We start from the raw sequence: 27213 nt of genomic DNA, 5'->3' as shown, positions 1-27213 counted from the left end.
CCCTGGTGAGCGTCCTTTCCTCTCCTTCTCTTTCCACGACCATGCACTGAAAGACCGCATCCATCGAGCTGATTCAGGACTCGGAACGGCACTGAGTTGTGTTTGCTGGTTGCAGTCAGCCCGGATGCCTCCAGAGTCGTGATTTTATTCTGATAAACGGAATATTCGAACCCGATCCCGAACCAAGTTGTTGCTTCTTCGGTGAGTGTGTATTTTGTTTTGGGCTCCGAACTATTTTCACAATAATTTATGATGTTTTAAATGTTGTAACCTTGCTGTTTGAGTGCACGCAGTCGTGTGTGGACGTAGGAGTTTTCAATAGATTTGTGATCATAAATAAAATGAGCAAGAAGCTTTGAAATCCAATGTACCAACGAGATGAAGGGATGGAAATGATTTGTCCCTCCATTACTTCGTGGCCAGACGCATCAAAGCGTAAAGAAAGGAGTTAGTTGAGGCTCTGTGACATGTTTTTCCTGCAGGGAGAGAGTAAAAAGTGAAACTGTGACTGATCCGGGAAGGGGGGGGGATTTTATCTTGGAAAGTGCGTGTGCGTAAAGACGCACTTAATGGAAGGTTGCATTTTGGTTTCCAGATGTGTGGACTCAGCTGTTGCTTGTCACTCAGGTGGTCTCTCTCGGTCTGTCTACTCTTTTTCCTGGCTTCACGCGCCCACTCAGTCTTTTCACGCAGCTCGTCGGAACCGCATCAGTGTTGACAGACCACAGCCCAAATCCTCACAACCATTACAAAGCGAAGCCACATTACGTCAGCCAATCAGAACTATTGACCAAAGAGGGCATTTTTCTCATGTACAATCATATGTCAGAGACTTAAATCTACTTTTAGAGCAGGTGTCGAACTGTTTTAAGTGTTTGTAATCAACTTGTTCCAGATTGTGAGAGAGTCATTCGCTCCATTTCTTATCTTCTTTGTTCTGAGGCACTGACTTTTGTCTCAGAATGCATAGAGATGTATTTAAAGATCACAAAGAAAAATGTTTAAATGGGGAATATGAGTCCTGTGATGGACTTTCTTCTCAGTGCTGTGTGGTCTGTTTTGAAGCCAGTGGTGGCACCTAGTGGTGGCAAAGATTTGTAAAGATGCTGCAGTTATAGAAATAAGCTTTGGGCTCTTCAGAGAGTTTAAAACGTGAAGGACGCGTGTTAAAAAACACTAAAATTGAATTTAAAATCTCTATATTTTGAAGTAGTCCCTGGCAGTGCTCTCAGTTCTGCAGAGTCCCCGTGCCGTACAGTCTTGGTCCTGTAATTGAATGACAAGCTGCTGTGTGTTTAGCTGATCCAGGATGAGAGAGCAGCAGCGGATCAGGTGACTGAGGTGTATTCCCCCTCTGTGGGAGGCCAGTCAGCCAGACTATAGCTACACGTTGCTGGGGGTATACACACTGCAATACTAAGCCTTTGTTAATGAGTATGTATCTGTGTGTGTGTTTCCTTGTCTGTGTGTGGTAGGCCTACTGGATGCACAGGGTCTGCGTGTCTATTACTTTGTATGCTTGTGTGCACGCATACATGTGTTTTGTTCTGTGTGTCTGAATGCCCCTGCTTATGTGTGAGTGAGTGAGAGAGAGGGAAAGAGATGGGTGTTTGGACCCAGGAGTTAAGCTGCTGTTAATTGGTCAGCCATTTGAAGCACATGGGAGAGTCAAGTCAGGCAGTAGCTGAGATGATCGGTGTGCTTGGCTCGACTACTGCCAGTTATGGGACACAACATTGATTCTAGGCTTTTAATGGGTCTTTTGTCTCTCTCTATTTCTTATAATAAATGCAACCGTGCACAGTAAATTGTATGCAGCAGTAGTTTTTGGGACATTTTTTGGGAAACACACTTCTTTCTACATGTCTGTAAGCTACATGTGTAGCAAGAGCCAGCAGATTGCTTAGCTTAAATGCTGGAAACAGAGAAACAGCCAGCCTTGGCTCTGTTCAACGGCTACAACGCTCACTATAATTCACCCGTTATATCTCGTTCATTTAATCGAAACAAGTGTGGAGCCTTGTCATCACCGCCACTTTCACTAGGCAACCAGCAGAGATTATACCGCTGACTTTGGTACAAACTAAACAAACAAGTTTTAAGTTATTAGTAAGGGAGCTTTAGAGGTGCTGGTAGGCAGATTAAGTTTACATTGGGCTGCAGCTTCGTATTTACCACAGATAAACAAGAGTGACATCACTCTTCACATCTAACTCTCGTCAAGAAAGCAAATAAGAGTACTTCCCCAAACAATCCCAGGCGTTTATGTCCCTGAGTTCATGGTGAAGTTTGATATAATATTTTTGCTAGTTTAACAAATGAGACCCATGGTGAAAAGGTTGATTTAGTTTAAACATGTCAGAGCGAAAGGAGGAGGAAAATGTTCTGGCTGAGCAGGATGTGATTCATCGGGGAGGATGTGAAGCAGTTCTTGAGAGGACTTTTAAGGTTTCAAGACAGAGAATTGACTGGACATGTACCGTCATACAAATATGAGCCTAGCATTGGCAGCAGAGGTGGACAGATCATGAATGCATCCCTTGACTTTGTTTTGCTGCATAGCTTCTTTTTTTTCAGGCCCCTGCTGACTTTTCATTTATGGACAATTTTCTAAATTGACAGACTCGTTTTTCAGAGCAGCAACCCGCGATGAGTCTTCATCCTACAGTTCTTCATTTTCTCACATGCAACCCAAAATTCTCATTCTCCAGTGGGGTTTGAGTGCCAGAAAGGAAATCCAGCCTGGAGATTGTTTTGATATTGTTGGACACTCTCCTGGAAAACCTCTTTGGCTCAGCGACCAAGGGTGTTCTCGATTTAGAGCCATTGGCTCCTCGGCCGAAACACCTCATCTGATCACAGCGGTGAATCCGTTTGAAGAGCTGAAGAGGCTCAAACCAAAAGGAGATTTTCACCATTTTAAAAACAACATGGAGATAAATTCTGCAACTTTTGAATGCATAGCAGGTCATTTAAATCCCTGGTTAACTTATCATAATGCATTTCCCCCACCTCAATGATGAATAGGGTGTTTTAGAGCAGTTTTTCACATTTACAGTGCATTATATTATAAACATGCACTAATAATACATACGGGATACAGTATGCAGCTAGCACAGATTTCTTGTGCCCCAGGGTTTTAAGTACAGATTTGCACTAGACTGCATGAATGGAAGCAATAACAAACATACACATCTATATAAAGTGTGTTTGTCTGTATAAAAAATAGCGATCTCCATCTATGAGTAAGTCAACAGTGTTCTGTCTGTGCTGTCTCCGTCAGCCTGATACCTCAGACCAACGTGTGTACACACAGGCAAGTTTGTCCTGTCATACTGCAATTAATCGAGTGTGGGGTTGTGTAAATTATTCCGAACCTCAGAAAACACAAACTCACTCAAACACGCGCACACACACATGCCTGCCAAGCAGCTATCCCCTTGTAGATGTGTGTGAAGGGCCAAAGAGTGAAGGACCAATCGCTGAACGGGAGAAGCAGAACAGTGAACAATGACAAACAGACAAACAGCTTTCTTGGAAGAACGGAGATTAAACAAGTCTCAAAGTAATATTGTGAATTTTACATGGGAACCCCACAGTTATACCAGTTATCAGCAGCATTATCACTGGTGCAATGGGATACAGTTCTGGGACCAACCTTGACCAATCAAAACATTCCCTGGTCACAGCTGGAGTTGTTTTTTTCACATTTGAGAGACTAAACAATTAATCAAGATATCAGTTGAAAAAAAATAAACGTGCATTTTCACATGTGATGAAAATGTCTGTTCAGGTTCAGTGTCTGTCAGGTTGTTCATGTTAAAGGAAATATTGCACTATACATGTTGAAAGAGGGGCTAATACTGTGCATGTATATTAGCCATACAGTAGCCATAAACCATGGCTATGCTGAGGGCTGGGAAAGGTGCGGTGTGTAAATGTGTGTGTGTGTGTGTGTGTAGGGGGTTGGGACGGCAGTCCTAGATGTGCGAACACCAATCGTGATCCTTGTGCTCATTGAGTGGTTACAGACCAAGCCCTGTTGGCCGCATTGGCTCCACAAGCCTGGTATTATGGTCAGCTTGTGGGGAGCAAAAGTAAACCAGGGTTTAGAAGAATATCAGACACTGAGTAATGGACTCCGCGCTGTGTTAAAACGTGCATGACATACAGTTGCCCGCAGCACTTGCTAAGCGATGCAACACTGAGGTGTTGTTGAGAGTTCCTGACTCGTGCCTGCGAGTGAGAGTCGATTTGGCACCAACCTAATTACCCATACACACAGCTCTATTTGATGATGATTAAAGCCACTAGCACACACAGATACACACACCTGCCCAGACACACCTTTGCCAGTCGCCAGTCACAGTAGTTAGCGAGACATTAAAGGTGATGATTATTAGATGATAATAATTAAAAAGGCTTTAAAGCAGTATAGATAGAAGCGCAGTCTCGTATAGAAAGACAAGATTGCCGCGCAACAACCACGTAATTATTCCTCGTCAAATGACCACCCTGAGGCAGAACACAAATGATAGCTTCCAGTTTTGTTTTTGATTGGGAAAAAACATTAAAGGTCTCCATAACAGATTCTGGTTTGTTGGGTGATACATCACTCGAATAATATTGCTGTTGTGATGTGAAAACCTCCTAATTCCAATTTTGATGATGATTCTTCACAGTCTGATGTTTGGTGGTTTCAAGTTTTCAGCTCAGATGAAGGAACACCCTTTCTAAATCCCTGGGATCATGTCAAAAAATGCACCGCCACAGAACCAAAAACACTCCCAGTGTTAGTAAAAAGCTGACATTTTGGACATAAATGTTTTACATTTAACAATGATGTTGTTAAAACCTGGTCTTGTTCCATCCAAACGGTATAACTTGCAACTGTTTGCATCATGCAAAGAATATATTTAGAAAAATGGTGGAAACAGAGGAACGGTAAGCCCGGCTCTGTTCAACGGTTACAACGCTCACTATAATTATCTCGTTATATCTCGTTCATTTAATCTAAACAAGTCTGGAGTCTTGTCATTACCGTGGCCATGCCTCCTTCACTTGGCAACCAGAAGAGGCTATCTAAAAAATGCTGGAAACAGAGGAACGTGTCCAAAATGTAAGTGACACACACTCATTTTGGCTTGAAATAAAGTATATTGTGGATAACGGATGCAGAAAGCAATTATTGAGCAATCGTTGGCTAAAAATAGCTGCACTGAATGGACAGAACGAGGTCAAAAACAAGGTCATTATAACGGTTCATAAATATTCCAAAATGGATATACAGGGAAACTCATTATATGTGATTCCGGGATTAAAGTTGAGGTGCATGCATCAGGAAAACATGGCTAAGCTCCTGCCGTCCCTCTTAAAATCGGTCTCATGTGTTGGACAATTTGTTCCCGAGGCTAAGACGAGCTCCTGAGCAGAATGTCTTAACTCTGGTCTAATCAGGGACAGCCTGCTCTTTTCTTCCTCTGACCACGTTACCTTCCCTCCAATATGCATGAAGCATCAGATGGCACAGGACGTTCACATGAATCTAACTCTTGTTTTTTTTCCATTGTTAGTCTGCTTCAATAAACAGAAGCAGATGAGGTCGAGAACAATTTTGAAGTTTTGTGAGAAATGTTAAGTTGCACAATTTCAGGAAGACATCCACATTTATGTAAACTGTCTGCTGTTGGGTGGCCGTCTGTCTCTGCTGAAGCCTCTGAGGACATGTCCTATCTGTCATTTTTATCTCCATCTTGCCTCACAGCATCCCAAAGGGGAAATGTCTCCATCCAATCGGATGCCACTCAGAGTCAGGAAATGGGCTTTTTGTGATAAATGCTGTGTAAATGAGGGCAGGGACACTTACAGGATTCTCACCAAATTCACCAAAAGCTGCACATTTTCTTCAGCACTCACGTGAGTCCTGCTTTCGGGATGAAATGGTCATTAAAGCTGCTATGAATATTATTAAAAGTAATATGTTCCTCCGGAGTTGGTGTAGACAAAAAACAGAGCTAAAAGAAGAGTGAATATTGAACTTACATTTGTTAAATGGCAAACTGTGGCTAAAAACACAACTCCAAATGAATAGTAATGTTGCTGTGTAAATACTGGATGTGTATATAAGCAACATGTTTACCATGTCAACTTAAAAGGTGATATGTCAGAGTTCACAGCTTCTTTCAGCTGCCCTCAATTGAAATTGCATTTGTTAGTGCAGAAATCATGCCAGGCATTTGTAGATGGTACATAGTCCTCAAAAGGAAAGCCTGCACTTCCTTTTAAGAGGAACTCTGTCTTCTAATATAGCCATTAACTTTGTTTTCTATGGCAAGTAATCAAACAGCAGTGTATCCTTCAGCTAGGACAATTTCATCTCCAAGAAAGGGAGAATGTAACAGATATTCCCCAGTTGTGGTTAGCTAAAGCTCAGGGCTTTCCAAGTGTTTGTCGCAAAACCAATACAAACAGTGATTTGACAGCTGTCTGGGTTTCAGCGTTCAGAGATTCATTATTTTTTTCTGCCTGAGAACGGGAGCTTAAATTTCCATTTGCATTAATGAGGTAGTAAGTAATGTCTTTTGTGTTTACACTGATGACCTCAAAAGCCAGACAGTAAACTGGGGGGCTAAGGCGTTTATTATCTCTAACCAGCCACCTGTGAAATCCCACATGTGTGGGCTTGTTTATGTATGTATCATTTGCTTGTTTCAATACATTTTTATTCATTCAGTACTTTACACGTATCTGTGAGTGTGTGAATGAGTGTGTCTGCATGTACCCGTCTCTCATGAATCCCCCCTCAGGGCCTTTCAGACATCTGGTTGCGGATGGGCAGCTTATATCTCCAAGTAATATGTCCAGTTAAGCCCCTGGGAGCCGCCGCTGTGCACATCATTACAGCCCTCCTCCGGCTTTGCTTGGAACTTCGCTGAAACCCTATCGTTTGGTTTAGAGGGGTACAAATATGCTGTATATCCTTTTATACTACTTCCTCCGGTCCGTCTCCCATCTGTTGCAGATTAGTCTTCAGAGTGTGTTTAGAGAGCTGAGCCCGTCGCTGAGCGGGACAGATAGTAAACCCAGAAGGTTTTAGTCAGAACTGTCAGGTAGGTCTGAATTAACAGAGAGGCCAACTGAGGATATGGCTGGCTGAGAGGAAAAACAAGGGGGGAGGTCGAAGGAGAGAGAGAGACTGCTCCAAAATTACACAGCGATTTACCCATGAACCTCAGGCCCGCTACTCGAGGGTCAGTGTGGAATGCCAACAGCCAACCGCCTGGCCAAATTCAACCACAGTCCCTGGGAGAGAGGGGGGGGGGGGGGACAAACAGCCTGCAAAATGACCAGTCACGCCACTTTTCCTGTGATACTGAGTTTATTTAAGCACGGAGCTCAAAACCACTTTCATATGACACACAGCCTCGATATCTGTCGCCCTCGTGGCATTCCAAACCCGCCACCAAAATGTTGCCATGCTGAGCTAAGCTGATATCACTCCGCTGCTTTGTTGTCCGTCTCACTTCTATCGCTAGCTCAGTAACCCATATACAGCGGGACAAAAAGCGCCTTGGGAATCAGCTATCAGAGCTAAAAGCTATATGGTTTCACACACACCCTTCTCCGACACTGCGCTGCCTTGAGAACGGAGCCAACCAATGCAGGCAAACTGCAGCCCGAGTGTGACAAAGGGCCGGGGGCGGGGGAACTTGGTCAAACCTGCCGTTCCAAGCTCTTGTTGTGTTTCCAATGCTTAATTATGGGAAAGTGAAGGCACTTTTATGTGCGTATGCGTTTGTCTCTTCCGCTTCAATGATGCGCCATCCCTTCAGGGTTCTGTCATTAAGCCTCTGTGTACACAACCCCAATCCCTGGCCTACATCTATCTCTTATGCAAAACTCATGTGGGATTCTCTCACACATGCACGCACACACACGTAAAAACAAACAGCTTTCCCTTAAATGTGATGCAATGCTGCTGCTTGTCTTGCATATGTCATCACATTCCCTCTCTTTCGTTTTCTTCATGGATTTTTTTTTTTTTTTTAATTAAGCAATGCTTCCATCTAGCTTGAGTGACAAAGCCCTGACTTATGTTTCCTTTGGCTGAATGTGTCATGTGACACACTGTAGTCAGACAGATGGATCCTTAGATTAATAGAAGGATTGCATGTAAGGGCAATAAAGACGATGCATCACTCTTTGTTCAAAGTATCGTTGAGGCCAGTAAAAATAAAGATTTTTAGTGTGCAGCTGGACTGTTTCACAATTATTTTGCTGTTAAAAGGAAATAGAGAAACTGGCTTCTTATCTTTGATTGTAGTCTTTTGGCTACCATCAAGCTCTGTTACATCTGTGGCATAATAACAGTTTGTTTGTGACTTTTTCTTTAGAGAGCAGCTCAAATATTTCACCTTCTATCTTTTATTTGTTTTTGTTTTTTAGTTTTTAACAATGAAGTGAAGCAAAGCTGCAGTGATACTCATATATTTTATGTCAACAAGAACAAGACAATCTGGTTCTTGACATTCCACATCAGTCCGTCCCTCACTGCTGTTCCAGTAAAAATATCTGCCTGTTCTTTCTCTTCTCTACTCTGTATGTGAGGCAATGTGATCGCAGCAGCCTGGGACTTTGTTAATACGCTTCAAACACACGCGCACAGACACACACACACACACGCACACACACACACACACACACACACTCCTTTCACATTGTTAGTTAAAGTAACCTCTGGCTTTTGTTAAAGAAGGAATGCATCGCTTACCAATATCAAATTAGTGTTGGATGGGATGCACAAGACATGAAACAAGTCTTCCCTTTCTCTCACACACACACACACACATTACTATAATGACAGGAGGTTCTTTTTGTTCCTTAATAGGTATTACAGTTTTGTGATGGTGTTTCGCACTTATATCCCAGTTCCTCACTGAATGAGTGAAAGTCCTCTCTTATTTCATGCAAATACATTGCTATTATAAAGGATTGTCACACTGTGGTAAGTTGAGAGTGATGCTGTTTAACATTGCTGCCTATTTTTTTATCAATGCAGTAGATTGGATATGTGCATATCTTTGAGAAACATGACCAGCTACTCTCAGACCTTAGTTGCCATTATTTTCCAATGCAGAGAAATAAATGTCTTCATCTATTCTTAATTGTTTTTCCACAGTGGATATATTGTATAACCCAGTTGCCCGATGAAACACTTTGTATCCAGGGGAATACTTCGGCTTGGCAAGATATTTTAGCCTACAGGGACCATCTAGGACTTGCATGCCGTCAGATTCAGGTAATGACTCTTATTAAGCGGTTTAAGTGAGGCAGACCCCGCCAAATCATGGAAACAAATGATAATAATGAATAACTTACCTCTAGACATGAACGGGAGAAGCCTCTGTACTGTTTTTGACAACCCCATTTAGCCCTGAAATAGCGTAATTCCTCAACATAGTCTAATCAGCCTGTGAGTAGTGGAGGGATTTATAGAAAATCCCCTCAAAGTTCAGAATAATGGGCTACATGTGCAGGGATATAGGCAGAACCAAAAGCACAATAACGATTGCCATACACACGTAAGGCTGAACAGAAGCTGCATTGAAGCAGCGATTATTTTCATTTTGCAACGATTACTCTTAAATCTGATGCCTACTATTTTGGAAGCGAATGAATAGAACATTTGCACGCTAGTGACTGAAGTCAGCTCTAGCTTCAGACACCCCAAAGCCGATAGATTTAATGATCTTGTGAGAGATCACAAACGCTGATCCATGTGCAAAGGTTTTCTGTCTAGTCAAGGAGTTCACTTGCAAAGGTAATGCCAGCATGCTAACATGCGCACAATGACAACGTGCCATGCTATCATTAGCTAATTAGCAGGAATTAACACAAAGTCCAGCTAAGTCTCATGGGAATGTCATTAGTTTTGCAGTTATTTGGTCAAAACTTAGATTTAGACCTGATAGTGTTTCTAGATTGAAAGTTGAACGCTCAGCATTGCTATTCATGACGGGTTGCAGGAATGTCAGTACCTATTTTTTTTTGTGGCAATACATCCATTAGTTGAGAATAGTAGAGTCATGTCACACAATATCTCTTGGTGGCAATAGAGGAAGAGTCAGGGATCACCAAAGTCATTAAGATTCATTCCCTAGGCTTCCATGCAATAGTTGTTGAAATGTTTTAGTGTGGGCCGAACCAACACCAATAATGGGCTGTCCACTTTGCATTGCACTCATAAATGGTTTAAGTCAAGTTCTGTCAAGAAGAATCTGAACGGAAGCTTCCCAAACCAATCCCTATAAGCTCCCGTCACTTGACCATTTCCTGCATTTTACAGCCCTTTTATTGTTGCTCCTATTGTCCCAAAGGTGTGCAGGTAACACCCTGCAGTGGTTGACAAATCTCAGAAGAGGGTTTTATGACAGAAACTTAAATCTCACTCGGGCCCAGGAGTGTCGGGGAATATTAACACCGAGCTGGCGAGACCACTTAGCAGCACTTCGACGGACCTGATATGCGGCAGCGAGTTAGGCTGGTGGGCCTTGTTAGCGAGGTCTCAAGATCCTTTTCCTGGTGTGAAAGGCTGCTGAGAGGCGTCTGTCGGCGTCAATGGGGCTGAATGAGGCATCATAATGGATGTGAATTGAGACGTGGATCGGAGGTCTTTTTGTGAAGCAGAGATGTGTGTGAGTTCGTTTGTCAGAATTAGAATCAGAACGAGATAGTCCGGATACTGGTGTCTTTATCTTTATCTACTTGTAGAAAGATGTGTCTGGTGGGAGTTGGTGTGGATATATATTGACAACAAATAAGTCCATATGACACAGGGCCATATACAGGTCTAAAAAGGCAGTCACGGATACAGTCTTCATTCAAAAGAAGTTTCGCTTTCATAATTTGAAATGCCTCTATTGTGATTTTTTTTGTTGTTGTTGTCTGGGCTTGTCAGCTTTGGTTCAGCAGTGTTACTTGTTGTGTTAGGACCTTTTTCAAGATTTCTCTTGCAGCTAACATCATGAGTGGGTATGAGGAGACAGAAGTGTGCACCGTCTGTACAGTTCATGGGGTCTCTTCCCTCTTTGCGATGGCTGATCGTTGAGACGAGCTACAAGCATTTGTGCCTTCAGACTTGCTGCGACAACTGTTCTTACGAACTAGTTCATCTCAAGCATACACTAGCCTTTTCAAGGTGGTGGGACAGAGAACATGACTGTTTCCTACAAATTATATTTAATTGCTGATAATTTATAACTCCACCATAACCTCCACACCCTTAGATTAACAGAATTATATGAACATGGCGTAGCCCTGAAAATTGCCATTGAAGGTAATAATCGTGCTGAAAACTTTCAAACATTCAAAGCTTATGTTGGTTTGTTTAGGAGAGCTATTTGCACAATCGTATACATTTCATGTGGTATTTGCACTTTGCGCTACTTTAACATTCGGAATGGTCTCCGTGTTTTAATGACGACCTGTCCTGCAACAAGTTGCGACATGTCACTGTCCTCGTCGATTTCTGTTTTGAACAAACAGAGGGACGTCACCACTGATATTTGCATTCTAAGGAGTCAGTTAAACCCCCTCTTTGCCTCCTGGGGATGAAACAGAGTGGTAGTGGTAGTAGAGTCCAGGTGTGAATGGCCGTTATAAAATGAAAATGCAGAAGAGAGCACGTCTGCTTAGCACAATAAAAGGTTAAGAAAGGGCCAAATTACCAGCTGAGTTCTGTTCCAACAGATAGATGAAATGTGCAGCCAGAAGGAGTGAGTAAGCGTGCCGGGTATGTGTAGTCTAGACGAGGTCTTGTATTTCAAGTCTAGAGAAAGCCAATAGATCTTGTCTGAACCCCAGGCCAAAGCTTTTGCCAAAGAAAGACAAAGAAAGCCAACACTGCTCAGAAAGTCCTTGATCGAAAGGTTTCTGCCCAAACTCAGTCTGACTTCACTGTGCTCAATGTTACCGAATAATACTAAATATCAGCCAAATATCAGGTTCCTCCATTAAATCAGATTAATTTGTTATCAATGTCAGTGTTTCTCCCTGTCCTAGAGTCGTTGTGGTTTTATCTATCTTGCTTAAATAGTCGTGACATGTGATGCTGCGAGTCAAGTGATATCATTTTGAATAACGCAGAGCACTTGCCATTTTTCTAAATTAAAAAAAGGTCCCATCTAAAGCAGCTGTATAGCTATGGTGAAACTGTGCATTTGTGCACATTCACTATGTCTTCATCTTACGTTTGTATTTGTAAGCGTTTGGCTTGGGTCAAAGGTCACTGCATAAACCCTCCATTTGTTAGTTGCTGCTCCTCAGCCTCCGGCATGTGAATGAGACCAGAGTGTCCTCCATTCAGCACATGTCCACATGGCTTTACAGAGGGCTGATACATGACGCCTTTGCCTTATAATGACTAAGACCCATTTAAAACCTCAAGTTTATTTTGCAAAGCGAGGGACAGAAGACAGAGGTCTACTTTTAAGCTAAGTTGTAATCCTGCTAATTGAAAAGCCAATGAATCCAAACATAAAGAATGACGTCAAAGTCCTCTTTCCTTTGTGTTTCTTGGCTGTAAAAGAACCAAAACCAACAATAAGACTACATTTTAAAGAACTTCAGATACTTTCTGCACCCTCTCTTCTGAGAGGAAGTAGAGGAGACGGTAAGGTCAACTGTCCTCTAAAGGACCCCCGGTCTTTGGCCACAAGCCCAGGCCCAGTCTGAAGGGCTGATATCTGCCTATTGTGATGGATAAAGCCACTCATCCTCTGACCTGTCCTCTATTCACGCCAGATAATTCCTCACACACTCATTGTCTGTATTTTTAACCCAAATTAAGTACTTGTCTGTCTCAAAAATAGAACTTTTTCCTCTCCATCCATCTGCCTGAAATAGGATTTACAGAGTTTTTCCTGTTAAATATCTCGGGAAACTAAATGCACATCTTTCAGAGGGTTAAACGAGAAGCGGCTTTCGCAGAGCACCGCCAAGACCCCTGGAAAACTAGAGAGCTTTTCTGAAAGGTTTACCCGCTGACTGGACTGCCAAGGCCTCTCTCTATCCCTCTCTATCCCTCTCTATATCTATATAGCTTCTCTCGGTGAAGCACATAGACAATCCCATCTCCATGCACACAGAGGATCTCTCACTCTGCTAAGCTATAGCTATCTAACGGAGCTATTTCTCATTTGTAGCAGGTATTTTGGCTGGAGACAAACAGCTCTGCTGGCCTCTCTGCAAGTCACTTTGTGGGGTTGTCAAGGCACAGGGTGTCTTTGTCTGCCGGACAATTGAGTAAACTCATTTGTCATTTTAGGCTCTTTAAATGAAGCCGTTGCTGCTTTTCAGCCTTTCACAATGACGGATGGTGCAGAGCTCGTTCAAATAAATTACAACAAACTTCCCCGGGCATATCAAGCGAGTTGTTTGTATTTTGTCCACTGCACTGGTTTTGAGCAACATTTCACATCTTATATTTGATAATGCCGGTGTCCCGTTTCTCACATGTTGGATATCTTATTTTAGAACAAAACTCTTCTGCCGGATTGTCAGGAGTTTCCTGACGAGAAGTGCTCTTTGACAATAACGTCGTTGTGATTGGCTGAAGTGAGAGACGAGGACGGGGGACCCCTCTCCTCTCACTCATTCAGATCTCCAAAATGAGGAAGGGGGCGGTGGTACCAGTGACGGGCTGAGCAGACAGATCCCCAGCGTGAGAATTTCCTGAGATGGATGAGGCTGCCTTGGGAGGAAGCACAGTCAATATGTAACTAGGAAAACCTCAAGAAGAACATGAGGAGTTTCATTTTGGAAAGAAAAATGATCAGCTCCTTTTATATATTTCAATACTTCTAAATCAGGGAGAGACGTTTGTCATGGTGTTAATATGTTGGCAAACACTATGCTACCAGTCCAGCACCAAACAGCAGATAGACAAAGTTAGGCAAGTGTTAAAAGCTAACCATATTAACTCAACTGTTTCTGCTTCCCCCAAGTGGCTAAGAAAAATCAGTTATTGTAACTTTAAGTTAACTAATGTCCGTTTAAAAGTACCATAATTTGCTACAGATTTGTGCTGTTAGCCATTTTCTAAACCAAGACTTAATTGTCATCATTTAACATATGGTAGAACCCTTTACAAAGTCTGATTTAGCTCAGATTATTGCAAAAATATTCTGTTTTGATAATGAGATAATGTTAAGGAGCAGCTGGGCCCAGAACACATGCATTGTCACGGGATCTAATCAGCAGCAGAGTAGAAATGAATGTGACATTATTGGAGCAAATGACATAAGTTGCATGAAACTTGATGATCCCAGACAGCATTTAATGACAGCGAGCGTGCAACTATGCAGTCACTTGCATTCATTTGTCTGAAGGGAAGTTGAAGGGAAAAAAAATGAAGCTGGTGATTTTGATGCAAATAACCACAAATATATGAAAAAAAAGCAATGAGTCGATTTATGCTCTTTTACACTTTTATTCTCAAAAGTAAAACGATGAGTTTGAAATTGACTCTGGTACTAATGACCATTCACTCATTTCTTATACGGCAGTGAGTAGTCTGGCTTGTAGAACCAAAATGTTTAGAAAGATTAAGACAGACAGAGAAAGAGTGTGAGAGTAGAGTGGACATGTCATCTGGCTCTCAGGAATCCTGCAGCCGAGATGGGGGGCTGGGCGGAGGGCTTGATGTCACTCTGGTGGAGGAAGGGGGTTTTAGAGATACGTGGGGTGTTGACTGTGAAGTGTGTGTGTGATTGAAGTGCAATGGCAGGCGATTTGCTCTGAAGGGGGGAGGGGGGGGTGAGGGAGGGGCCGACAAGTCTTGGCTGCCCCAAGAGCACACACACACACATCCACTCACTCCCACACACTCACAGGGATCAGAGACACTCCAGATACAGGCCCTCCTCTTTTTGCTCTTTGGACCTCGACATTTTGGATAGCTGAAGGAGCCGCTCCCCAGCTGCTGCGTGAGTGAAAGTTGCGTCTTTTCAGACTTTCCCCCTCACAGCTGACGTTGGGGGAATACTTCCAGGCTGAGTGGGATCTGGATCTGATTAAGAGCTTGGATCTGTTGAGCTTGATGCTGCAGACATGTAGCCAGAGTTGGAGCAACTGTGTGAACAGGGGGATTGTGTAAGTGAATGAGGGCTTTATGCGAAGGCGGAAGGAAAGATGCTTTTCCTGGAGGTGAGAGGAAAATAGATGAGCTGAAACTTGCCAAAATGCAGAAGGATTTTGTTGAATGAAGAGCGCTTTTGCAGCTCTGCTGTGGAAAATGCTTCCACCCAAGTTCCACCATAACTTAGATCTGTGCGTGAGAGAGGTGATCTTGCATGTGTGTAATGCTCTATTTGTGATATAGTACGTGGTGAGTGTGTATAGAAATATACACACTCATTATGTGTCTGTGCAGGTGGTCTCACTCAAGCTGTGTTAAGTCTCCTGGGTACCCCCTGACACCCATTTGGCCTTTAAAATAACACTCTTTGGCCAGTCAAAGAGCGATGACCTCGGCCTTTGAACTCTACAATTTAATGGTTTTCCTAAAGTAAATCCTATGACGTTTAGAAAAATAGACTTCACTTTGTTTTCACTGTTTTGGTCTCGGCAAGTGCGCAACACCTCCATATCTGTCATTTGAATTAACTGCAGATAACTAAAGCTGCAACTTCTCTACCGATTTGATGTTTGCATATATATCTGCTCACTGAGAGAATTTGATACACATCTGTAAAAGTCAGTAAATTAGGACGTATTCCTTTAGTTTGCCCGGGGGTTGTGTTCATTTAAAAAATTTAAAAGTGTTTGACTAACCAATTCTTCGGCGAAGGAGGGCCCCTTTTAAAAGTGTCAGTTAAACGGGGGAGGCGCACACGATTAACTGTTAGCCGGCTACATCTGGCCCGTGTTTACACAGACCCAATGTTGTGACTCTTTAAATGCCCTTTTTCAAAGAGTTTCCCCTTTTAACCTCTTTAACCTTCTCCTGTCACGTCTCCGTCGTGGCCCGGGTTAGAGTAAGGAATGCTTGGACATTTTGTTTTTGTTTTCGACAAAGACAGCCATTGTGTTATTGCCAATGGGTGACATGGTGTAATGTGAGTTGCAGTGTGCATTGGCTCAGGAATCCGCAGTCACCTTTTTTTTTCCCCCATAGCTTGTGGGATGAGAGGCAGGAGAGCTGAAGGGCAGCGGAGAACAGATACCAGGGCACCAAACTAGAAAAGATCAGATTCTTTCGTTTTAGCGTCTCAAAAGGGAGGATTTGTTGCTTTATTTTGTCAATAATGAAAATAATCGAATACCAAAGAAAAAAACGTTTTTTTCTTCATGCATGAGGTGATGTTTTGATGTTCTTTGGCACGTTCCTTTCCAAACATGTCAAATGGCATCATGCAATATCGTGCCAATGGGAACACAATCACTCTAGTAATTGCCAGTTTGTAAGATGTGACGGCTCTCATGTTGTTTAAGTCTGTGGTGATGCTGGGTGGCCCTTTGGCTTTGTTGGAAAAACCCACATGTGTCCATTAACAAATGTCATGTATACATTTTTTTGCTGGAAATCAAACTTGCAACCATGCTGTCACCAAGAAAAAAAAGAAAACCAAGGCCCCTTATTCTTTCACAAACTACCATTGTGCCACTAAGATAGTGACTAAAACGTGTACTCCATCTAATTGCAGAACTTTGTGGTCTGAACTAGGTCAGTCGAGATAAAGCAGAACAGGTCAAGAAAAGCTTCTGGGTGATAACATTATCTATCCTACCATAAAACCTGATAGATTAGTCACTGGAGAACAAAGCAACAGTCAAATACCCTTTTTGGTTGTGTGATAAGGGCTTTGGTTTGACTTTTAACAGCATTTCTAATCTGTAAATTCAGTGTTTAGAGTCCCTGGGCTTCATTCAACTGTATGCTAATTGTGGCAATGCTAATATTTCCCCAGTCGTGTTACTTTTGACTGAACAGCTTGGCGTTGGAGGCCTTAAGGGTGAGCTGTGAAGACAGAAGTGCCATTTTTAGGAGGATGGGGCTGCACAACAACAGCGTTTTGCTTGTGAATTCAGTTGCAACTGACCTGTGACCTTTTGGAGGGGGTGCACGCAAGATAAACATTCTTTATCATACATTTTTAGTAGGAAAAGTAGGAATGGCGAGTGAACTACGACACCTATTTATGACATAAAGACGTGTCAAAGTACTTCCACGATCTTCAAAAAAGGATTTCAATTTTCTATTTACATATGTTGTATCTGATAAGGGACTCTACAGAAGTTATTATGACAGAGGTGGGAAAGGTCAGAAAAGGGGAAAGGTTATGTTTTTTTTAATTTTTGCTGAAGGGAGGATATTAAATTTTTTTGGGAGGTGAGGGGAGGGTCTAAAATGTTTCCTTGCCCCACATTTATATTTTATTTCACTCTTTTCTTGCTAGATTTACTGTAAAATGAACCCTTCCATAAACATTATTACATGTGAAACTTGCATGTACGCCTATTGATTGTTCATTGACAGCGGTAACAACTGTTTATTTCGTAGCTTTTGGTTCAAAAGTATAGAATTTGGAATGATTGGTAGACAGGGCGCATCATTTGTCATGTTTATCATCATTTTGGCAATTGCTAATTCCACTCGGAATGTGCGATTTGGGCTATGTTAAAGTTATTGCTCCATTTCACATATTTAGCTTGAAAAGGAGGGTCTTGCTTTCAAAAAAAAAAAGTCAAATATATAGTTCAGCCCCCCTCCCTACCCCAATCATTTTCATAGAGTCCTTAAGTATCACCTGGCACAAGAATTTATCCAAATTAATGTTAATGACTGCTCTACAGTCACAGTAAACAGGCATAATGTTTTGTCAATATAAGCCATCATCCTAATGTCCCTGATACTGTGCTGTTGTGTAAAAGATTAAAACTACATGAAGTTTTGAGGGCCTGTGTGATGTTTTTACCCAAACAAGTTCTATTCTGGTACATATATTTGCATATCAAAGAGGCAGAGCAGGGCAGATCACAAGTGTGCTTTTTCAACACCATGAGACCAAAGTGCTGTTTATCAGGCTGAGGGGGCTCAGAAGAACATGGCTGCTGAGATAAGAGGGCTACTGCTGAAGGCGGACGACACAGCGACGAGACTGATTAATCCCTATTCATGTAACAGGCCAACTGTTATCAGCTCGTGAAGAGGAAGAAAAAAAAGCAGCTGGAAGTGGATTCATGCTCCAGCAGTCTTGAGTGGACACATGCAGATTGTTTTGAAGGTTGATCATTTGTCTTTTGGAAGATTATTGCCACATTACTTAGCAATAGTGATTTCCTGCAAGTAAATCACCGCCCCAGCACAATGTGGTAGGCTGCGCTGCTTACACGTGCTTCAGTACGTTGTCGCACAGTGGATAAGAGCAACAGATGTTTGGTGGATAACAGCTGGAAAGTTCTGTTGCATCACATCAAAGCATTATAATTCTAGTTGACAAAGAATGTGCCTTTGTAAGTACTGCTTTATGGTTGGTTGTTGAATAAGTGCACCACACTGGAAAAAGCTTGCAATGGTTTTCCTTTTATATATCATCCTAATGTCTTAAGTTCCCTTTGGAGGTGGACAAGTAGTAGTTTGGGTACTTTATCAAGCACGATTCTGTAATGGATAAACAAAGGAAGTCATGACATACTCCACTAATGGGATGGAAAATAACATAAGTTATTCTTGTGTGTGACTCAAGAGGTTGAATTGTGAAAGGATGGCCTTGTGCGTTACAGAGAAACTTTGTCCTTTCGCAACTCTTAAAATACTGTTGAGAAACAGAGATTAAAACGAATTGACTGATTGCAGGCAAATACAAAATGCAGAGGAATTTACAATGAGTGCAAAAAGACCTAAATCAGCATGTATCGCAGCCAGTGACAAGAAAAGGCGAAGTAAAAGCCAGAGCTTTGGGCATAATCAAACAGAGGAGGTATAAAAAATTAAAGGTATGTTTTATAAATGTGATTCCTAAATCCTCCCTTCTTATCCACAGCGCCCGTGTGTAATGAACCTGGAGCGCAGCGAAAGAGGGGAGCGCCCTTCTCCTCGAGGCCCGGACATGGAGCCTCGTACTGGGGGAAAGATGGGGAAAATATCCGTGGGCTTCCAGAGGAGCTCCACCTCAGATGACGACTCTGGGTGTGCGTTGGAGGAGTACGCGTGGGTGCCACCGGGACTCAGGCCTGAGCAGGTAGGACCCCTTTACATGTTTCCTCTAAAATTACTTAATTGACTTAAATGACAGCCGGCCTTTGTCTTGTCGGTGGTTGAATTGATAGCACTGCTTGCCTTCTGCTGCAACAGTTCTCTCTCATTTATGTGTACAATCTAACTGATCGTATGATGGAAAGAAATTGATAATATAGGGTCCTTCAAACTCTAAAATGGCGAGAGGATGATACTCCCAGTGCACTAAACAAAGCTACCTATCGGCTGACATGATGTAAATTCCTTCTGTCCTCTAAAGTTCATTCATCCGACTTCATCCGCAGGTCCAGATGTATTTCTCCTGTCTGCCAGAGGAAAAGGTGCCGTACGTCAACAGCCCCGGTGAAAAGCACCGGATCCGACAGCTCCTCTACCAGCTGCCGCCGCATGACAACGAGGTAGAGATAGTGAGAGAGAGAGAGAGAGACAGTGTCGGGGGTGTGTGATCAAACATACATGCCACCTTGTTATGACTTATAAAAGCTCCTATAGGGCCCCTCGGAGTATCTTAAAGTCTTGTAAATTTTGTCAAAATCTGATAAGTGCGTCATAGATATTGCAGCTAAGGGACGGATGAATGACAGTAAGGAGTCAAGTTAATTTTGTGAACTAGAACTAAGGTAAAGTTTTGGCACAGTCTGAAATGTTTCTGGCACTGTAATTTAAACTGAAATGCCAGATGTTTTCATCTGGCATTTCAGTTCATCTGCTTTCATTTCTTATTCTTCAGCTTAGTCTTCGACTGCTTTCAGGGCTAACATGCAAACGGTTAATTCAACTGTTTACAAAGCTTAAACTTGAGATTACAAAAGGCAACATTTTCTGAAGATTTTGCAGAGATTTTTTTCTGGGCTTGTTGCTTAACATTTTTAAGAAATGTTTCAAATATTAGAAATCATGAAAACTGTTGAAGTGAAAGTAGCTTCTGAAGTATCCGTGGAAATGAAAGTGCTGAAAAGAGTTGAAATCCAAGTCAAAATGAAAATGATAACTACAGCTGGAAGTGGCAGTTGAAGTGGAAGAACTTGGTGCCAGTTCAAGAGTATACACTTACAGAGACTGTCAGTCAAAGTGTCGGGTGGAAGTGGAAGCGCCGGAAGCAGTTGGAGTGAACAGTGGAATTTGTAGGAGTACATTTGTAAATGCTTTCACTAATTACACTTATACTGATTTCACCTGCTTTTGGCTCTTACTGTTTAACACTTCAACTCCCATACAACATCTCACAATATGTTGCATTTGAAGACATTTAAATATGTGTACAAATATATACACATTTTTATAAATTTGGTATAGAATTGACAAAAATAAATAACAAACCATACCCAGCCCTAACTAAACTATAAAGCAACAGCTGAGTAGAGTCTTAACAATCTTGCTAGTCTTTTCTTGTAAACTAAAACAATGGCTGCATTCCCTCTTCTGGGTAATAGCTTTATGATGTGTAAACCCAGCACTCCTTTCACATCTGTGTTAATAGAGTTTACATTAGGAGATATGGTGGAGGGGTTATCACCAGAGGGGAGGCCCTGGGGGCTACTGTCTGACGGATGTGGTCTCTGTGTACACACATGGAAGGTACACAATAGTAACACTCAACACACACACACACGGTGTTTGACTGTGCGGTTTTATGATGTTTGTTGGCAGACCTGGTGGTTGAGGGAGCAAAACTGCCGGAGGATTCCGAGCGTAACTGTGGTTCGAAGGGAGAAGCACTCAGTGTGTGTTGTGTGTGTGCAAAAGGGCGAGACAGTGAGTGTGTGGAGCTCACACACCGGCTTCGTTTACTGTTGTTTAGAGAACAACCAAGCTAGTTGTTAGGATAGTCTTGGATCTTTTATCTGTGCCGTCATCACCATGTCTAAACACAGAGGAAGGGTTTGTGTAGTGCTCACGCCATCCTTTCAATGCAGCCTTCAGGGGAATTAGCTTTAATTAAACCCTTTTTTCCAGCCATAGACTGCATGTCATATACTTCCCTCAAAGTTGCAAGCAAAGATGAAAGCTGAACCACCATCAGTAATGGGTGGAAGTGCTAAATCAACCTCTCTTGGCTTTCACTTTGTCAACTCCACTCATCTCTCTTTCTTTCTTTCTCGCAGGTGCGTTACTGCCACTCTCTGACGGAGGAAGAAAAGAGGGAGATCCACATGTTCAGTGCCCAGAGGAAGAGGGAGGCACTGGGGAGAGGAACACCCAAGATCCTGCCCCGAGCTCTGCACCACACCCGTTGTGAAAATGTAAGGGCCACACATCGATACCCACGAGTAGACACACATGCATATGCACACATGGCCTTGCGTCGTTTAGTGCTCATGTAGCCATAAGGTGAGCTAGGAGGAAACCAACTTGTGGGTCTTAAGTTATTTATATCGCGAGCAGCTAACACCCACCATCCCAACGAGTAGCAGCCCGAGGCTGATTGGCTAATGCGATGGTTTAAATCATGGACATAAACCTCCTCATTAGGGCGAGAGGGGAAGCAGGGAAATTGGGAGGCTCACGCTCAAGCCGAGCGGAGAAGCCAGTTCCCCATGAGGAATTTGACAAATTTCTCAAGTAATTCTTGCATAAAGTCTTAAAAACCCTACTTTTTTCCAAACAAGTCACAGTATGCGGCACATATTTCCACATCAACTGCAGCTCAGCTCAGTACATGCAGCTGGTTTTAAGACTTTTTCTGGAAAAGAGTCAGCGGGTTTGAAAACTCTTGAACAAAGTGGATTTACAAGAGTTTTAGATGTATTCACTGGTAAAACAGAAATTGTTTAGTCTGTTAAATACATAAACAGTGTTATGTAAGCATGTACTGTAAAATAAAAGTATCCTGTTAATCCTTTGTGTTTTTATGAATCCAAGCTATTTTTCAGTCAGCTTGTTTAAGGGAACCTTGGCTTTCAGGGAAAGAGAGACATCTTGCTCTAGGCATGCTGGTTGGAGTCATAGCGAGCTATGAACAAACAATACATTGGAAACAATCCGAGAACTGGACCTCTGTTTCCTACTTTTGATTTGGTTGGCCAAAACACTCAAGAGTCATTCAAGCTGCCCTCAACCGTATTCCGGAAAAACTTCCTTTCGATGCAACAAACATAAATATTAGTGCTACGTGGCTTCTGTGAAATTGAGCCCTGACCAATGAGTAAGCCATATCGTCTGCCAGGCTAGCCATGTTAATTCCCCCTGGACAGGCAGATGCAGTCTGTCATCACTCAAACACAGATGCTACCACAGTGATGCAAGCTCACACACACACTGTAATGACACATAGGAACCCCAACGGACACACACATTCTCACACATACTGAACATGCATGTGTGTCCATATATGCTCTGCAAACACACAACCACTCTTTGACTCGCACTTTGTGGACGTACACGAACTGCACATGCCCATGTATTCAAAAGGATATGTCACGAAGATGTGTACATTCACACTTTGTCAGGCTCCAGTTTCCTGGTGGGGGACACTCAACACCACCATATCCGGGGTCCCTGTGTGTCCACCCTGGTAATAATGGTTAACAGCTGGGCATGCTATCCCATAGCTGCCTATGGGTGTGTCATAGCTCTGCTGGGTTATATAAAGACTCGTGATTGCACGTTCAGACATGCGCTTACGATCTCTGTGGAGTCATACGATCTTCTGACTCAGGACCAAGGCCAGTGTATTCTGTTTAAGATTATGGGACAAAATGTATAAGTCAAGCCATTTACATGTATATTGTTATTTTGCATCTGCCCCTCATGTTAACACAAATATTTAATTACAGTTTCCACGTTAACAACCGTTGCTGTTTTTGTAGTGTGACCGTCATCGCTGTAGGATTCACCGATCTGTTTTGAATGGATCATATTCCTTTGGCTCTTGCAGTGTGATCACCTGTTGTTTGGCCTTCTTTGTTTTTAGCATCAGCTGCGATTGAAACATCAGCGGATATGTGATATATTTTGAATAGTTATCTCCATAATCTTTTTTTTGTTTATGTTGCATTCCAAATGTGTCACAAGCATCAACTGTACCACACGTCTATTTTTAAATCTCTTTCTCATATGTCTCTGTATATCTCCACGGTTTCACTCTCAACGTAGCAAAGTTATCCACAGATTAATTATTAATGCATATTAAGCACGGTCATAGACTCAATGATGAACCCCTAAGTGTAGTAAGTCCCTTTGAATAAAAGAATCAAGATGCCTGAAATATAAATCTCATGGATCAGCTGTTGTTTGTGTTTGATTGTCAGTGTGGCGGAGGCATCAATGGAGGGGAGATGGCAATTTTTGCCTCCAGAGCAGGGCTGGGCCCCTGCTGGCACCCAGCGTGCTTTGCGTGCACCACGTGTCAAGAGCTGCTGGTGGATCTGATATACTTCTACCAAAATGACAAGATCCTCTGCGGGCGCCATCATGCTGAGCTTCTCAAACCACGATGCTCTTCTTGTGACGAGGTAAGGCTCAGCAGTAGTAGCACTACCCACTCAATGTTTTACAATGAACCATGGCAATACTAGCACCAAGTCCATAGAGTTCCACAGAGCTAACAGCGGTATGTGCCTTTCCCTTCAGATCATCTTTGCGGATGAGTGCACTGAAGCAGAGGGTCGTCACTGGCACATGAAGCACTTTGCCTGTTTCGAGTGCGAGACAATGCTGGGGGGGCAGCGCTACATCATGAAAGATGGCCGCCCCTACTGTACTGGCTGCTTTGAGTCACTGTATGCAGAGTACTGCGAGGCCTGTGGTGAAAACATCGGTGAGTTATTCTTGAACGGTGCTGGTTTATTTGTTTCTCTTGGGATTAGGATAAAGAACTTAACTTTTTATACGCACGGTCGAGCACAAGGTCCTACTGATGTATTTCTTTGGCTACTTGCGTAGAATGATATCTAATAGTATGCTCCTTTTCTATCCATCCTACTATCCTTTAGGTGTTGACCATGCCCAGATGACCTATGAAGGTGTACACTGGCATGCTGCGAACCAGTGCTTCTGTTGTGCCCAGTGCAAGACATCCTTGCTGGGCTGTCCCTTCCTGCCAAAGCAGGGTCTCATCTATTGCTCAAAGGCCTGCAGCCAGGGGGAAGATATTCAGGCCTCTGACTCATCTGATTCTGCCTTCCAGTCTGCCCGGTCACGTGAATCACGGCGCAGTGTACGCATGGGGAAGAGCAGCAGGCCTGCCGAACAGTGGAGACAGTCACAGCTGTTTAACCCCCCTGCCGCTGTACCTTCATTTGATTATAAGTTTGGAAATGGAGAGGGCGATGGCGATAGAAATGGAGATGCTGATTGCGACATTGGTATCGTAGGGCGCAAGATGGCCCATCTAGGCCTGGAGGAGGAGAGGTTCTGGAGGGAGCGGGAGGAGCAGGATGCTGGTGGAGAGGAGGATCCAGAGGAGTGGGCCCAGCATGAGGACTATATGACTCAGCTCCTTCTCAAGTTTGGTGACCGCGGGATGTTAAACCAACTTCAGCAGCCATCACTAAAATCTCCCAGCGCTAGCAGTGACAGAAACAGGCTAATGAGTGTCTCTGATCCCTGGCTCAAGCCTGATTCTACATCTATCGGGGTTAGCGCCTCCTCTCCCACCCCTGCTAGTCCCACCCAGAGCCAGACTTCCAATCAATCCCGAGCCAACAGCCTTAGCCCTGGATTGATGAGCAAGAAGCACCTGCCTGAAATGTACTGGGCCCAATCCCAGGATGGGTTGGGAGACTCAGCCTACGGGAGTCATCCAGGTCCTGCCAGTGCCAGAAAGATCCAAGAGCTGGAGTTGGACCAGGATCAGGACCAATCTGGGACAGGGAGACGGGCCTTCTGGCCAGACACCAGGCAGTGGTATGAAGATTCCCTTGAGTGCATCGCTGATGAGCTGAGGAAAGCCGAGCAGGGTGCTGGAGACTCCATGGACTCCCTGGCGCTCTCAAACATCACTGGTAAGGAGACTGTTGGTTGCATGTATTCAGTAGAAAAATGTGCTTTCTTTTTCTATTGAACAGCTGTTCAAAACTTGTCTCTCCTGTTTGCTCTTTTTAGGTGCATCAGTGGATGGAGAAGGCAGGGATAGACCTATAGTCTACACACTCGCCATACAGGATCCCTCAGTGGCAGATGACTGCGAGAAGATGAGCAACATGGGAACCTTTAATTCATCTCATCTTCACCACAGTGCCAACTCTCTCAACCTAAACATGGAGAAGGGAGATGAGGAGGTAGCATTGTCAAAGAGGGGAGGCACATCAGGAGGACACCTCTCATTGTCCCCAAATTTGGAAGGCCTCCCACCCTCCTTTGTCCATGCCCCAGCTCTGAGGAGGAGCAGGTCCCAATCCAGGCCTCCTCAGATGGTCAAGTTCTCAGAGGACACTGTGGACAATGGTTACAATGATGGATTCGATGTCAATATTAGAAGGCATCCCATGAGTGAGAGGCCACAGCGGAGGGCGTACTGCCCAGAAGAGATGGGCAGAGAGAAAAGTCGTCCAACGAGCCAACATGGACGCAGCAGGCAGCACCAACACCGGCAACACCACAGGAGCCGCAAAACTCGCTCGGACAACAACCTTCACATGATGCCTTTGGAGAAAGCACAGAGGCCGTATGAGCCCCAGCAGCAGGGTCTGGTAAACTCTCCATGTGGTGCCATGCTCCTACAGCATCCTGCAAACAGGCTACCCTTGGCCTACTCCCAAACCCGTTCTGACTATATGCTTCAGAGCTCAGCTCAAGGAGACCCACGAGTCGAGCAATTCATGGGTCTCTACAGAGATGAGGACGACTGTTGTTCCACTTGCTCTTCCTCATCGTCAGACTCTGAGGAGGAGGGCTATTTCCTGGGCCAGCCAATCCCCCAGCCTCGAGCGGCTGGGTGCTACTACGCTGAGGACTACCCGACGAGGGTTACAGCCCTCTCCTCCCAGAGCCACGGCTCACAGACTGGTCGCAGAAAAGGCCACCGCTCCAAAAACTGTATCATCTCTTAACAGCTCAGAGTGCATTTACATTATAACCTGCACTACACTTAGCAATAAAGTCAGATTTTCTGATTATATGACGGATCAAATCTGGGTTTAGAAAGGCAGTTTGAAGCAAACAATGTGCACAGACTGCGTATTATGCCCTAACAGAAGGTCAAGATGCATATCATATTTCAGGCACGGATCTACTGAAAGAAGAAATCAAACTGCGAAGACAGATTTGTGCAACATATAGTCAGAAAATCTCTCTTGTGTGTGTGTGTGTGTGTGTGTGTGTGTGCAAATTGACCCCATATACTGGGTCTTATTGAATTTTAGCACTAACAAGATGTATGTACTCGTACATATGGAAGCCTGTCTTAAGACAGTGCAGACCAGAATTATGCAGAGTTGGCAGAGTGGCGACTTTTTCTTTCATTGCAGAATTTGCCGTTTTTTTTTTTTTTGTTTCATGTACAATGTTCAGTTAAAAGTTTTGCAGCAATATCTTTGTGTGCATTAAAGTGGATACTTACTGAACACAGGGGTTGACGTAGAAAATAGAAGCAAACCAAAAAATTATTTAATGCATAATAGTACAAATGATTATGTATATACTAAGTTAAGATTTTATTACTGGTATTTTTTATATCCGTGGTTTTAAGAATTGTTTCTGTCCAAGTGAATGATAGATAAAAATAGCAGTTGTAACGGTAAACAAAACAGACCTCGTTAATATTTCATGAGAAACCAAGGTGCCACTTCATAAACTGTGCTCTTCACAGTAAAGTGCCATGTTACTCTGTAACAATGTTTATGACATATTTGGCAACGCTATTGGTGTACAAACTATGATACGTACGGCAGGAACACCTGCATTATCCAAATTCAGCTGACCTGTTCACTACCCTTGCTCTGACATAACCAGCTAAATGCTTCATGATGTAAAGACGCTTGTAATAAATAATTTTCTCCTCAAAGTTTCAGGAA

General features: G+C 43.2%; 1 protein-coding gene across 1 annotated transcript; it reads left to right on the top strand.

The window, feature by feature from the left end:
- LOC142970907 (prickle-like protein 1) lies at positions 1-27203 on the top strand. Its single transcript, XM_076111388.1, has 8 exons — positions 1-201; positions 19044-19241; positions 19543-19656; positions 21364-21501; positions 23509-23712; positions 23831-24017; positions 24193-25203; positions 25304-27203. The coding sequence occupies exons 2-8, from the start codon at positions 19056-19058 to the stop codon at positions 26248-26250; spliced, it is 2787 nt and encodes a 928-aa protein (XP_075967503.1). The 5' UTR covers positions 1-201; positions 19044-19055; the 3' UTR covers positions 26251-27203.
- The last annotated feature ends 10 nt before the right edge of the window (positions 27204-27213 follow it).

Source organism: Anarhichas minor, unplaced genomic scaffold, assembly GCF_050575085.1.
Source record: "Anarhichas minor isolate MPS153535 unplaced genomic scaffold, ASM5057508v1 ptg000045l, whole genome shotgun sequence".
In the NCBI taxonomy this organism is placed as follows: Eukaryota; Metazoa; Chordata; class Actinopteri; order Perciformes; family Anarhichadidae; genus Anarhichas; species Anarhichas minor.
Note: the sequence above shows the minus strand (reverse complement) of the source record. Positions and strands in the feature narration are given on the sequence as shown.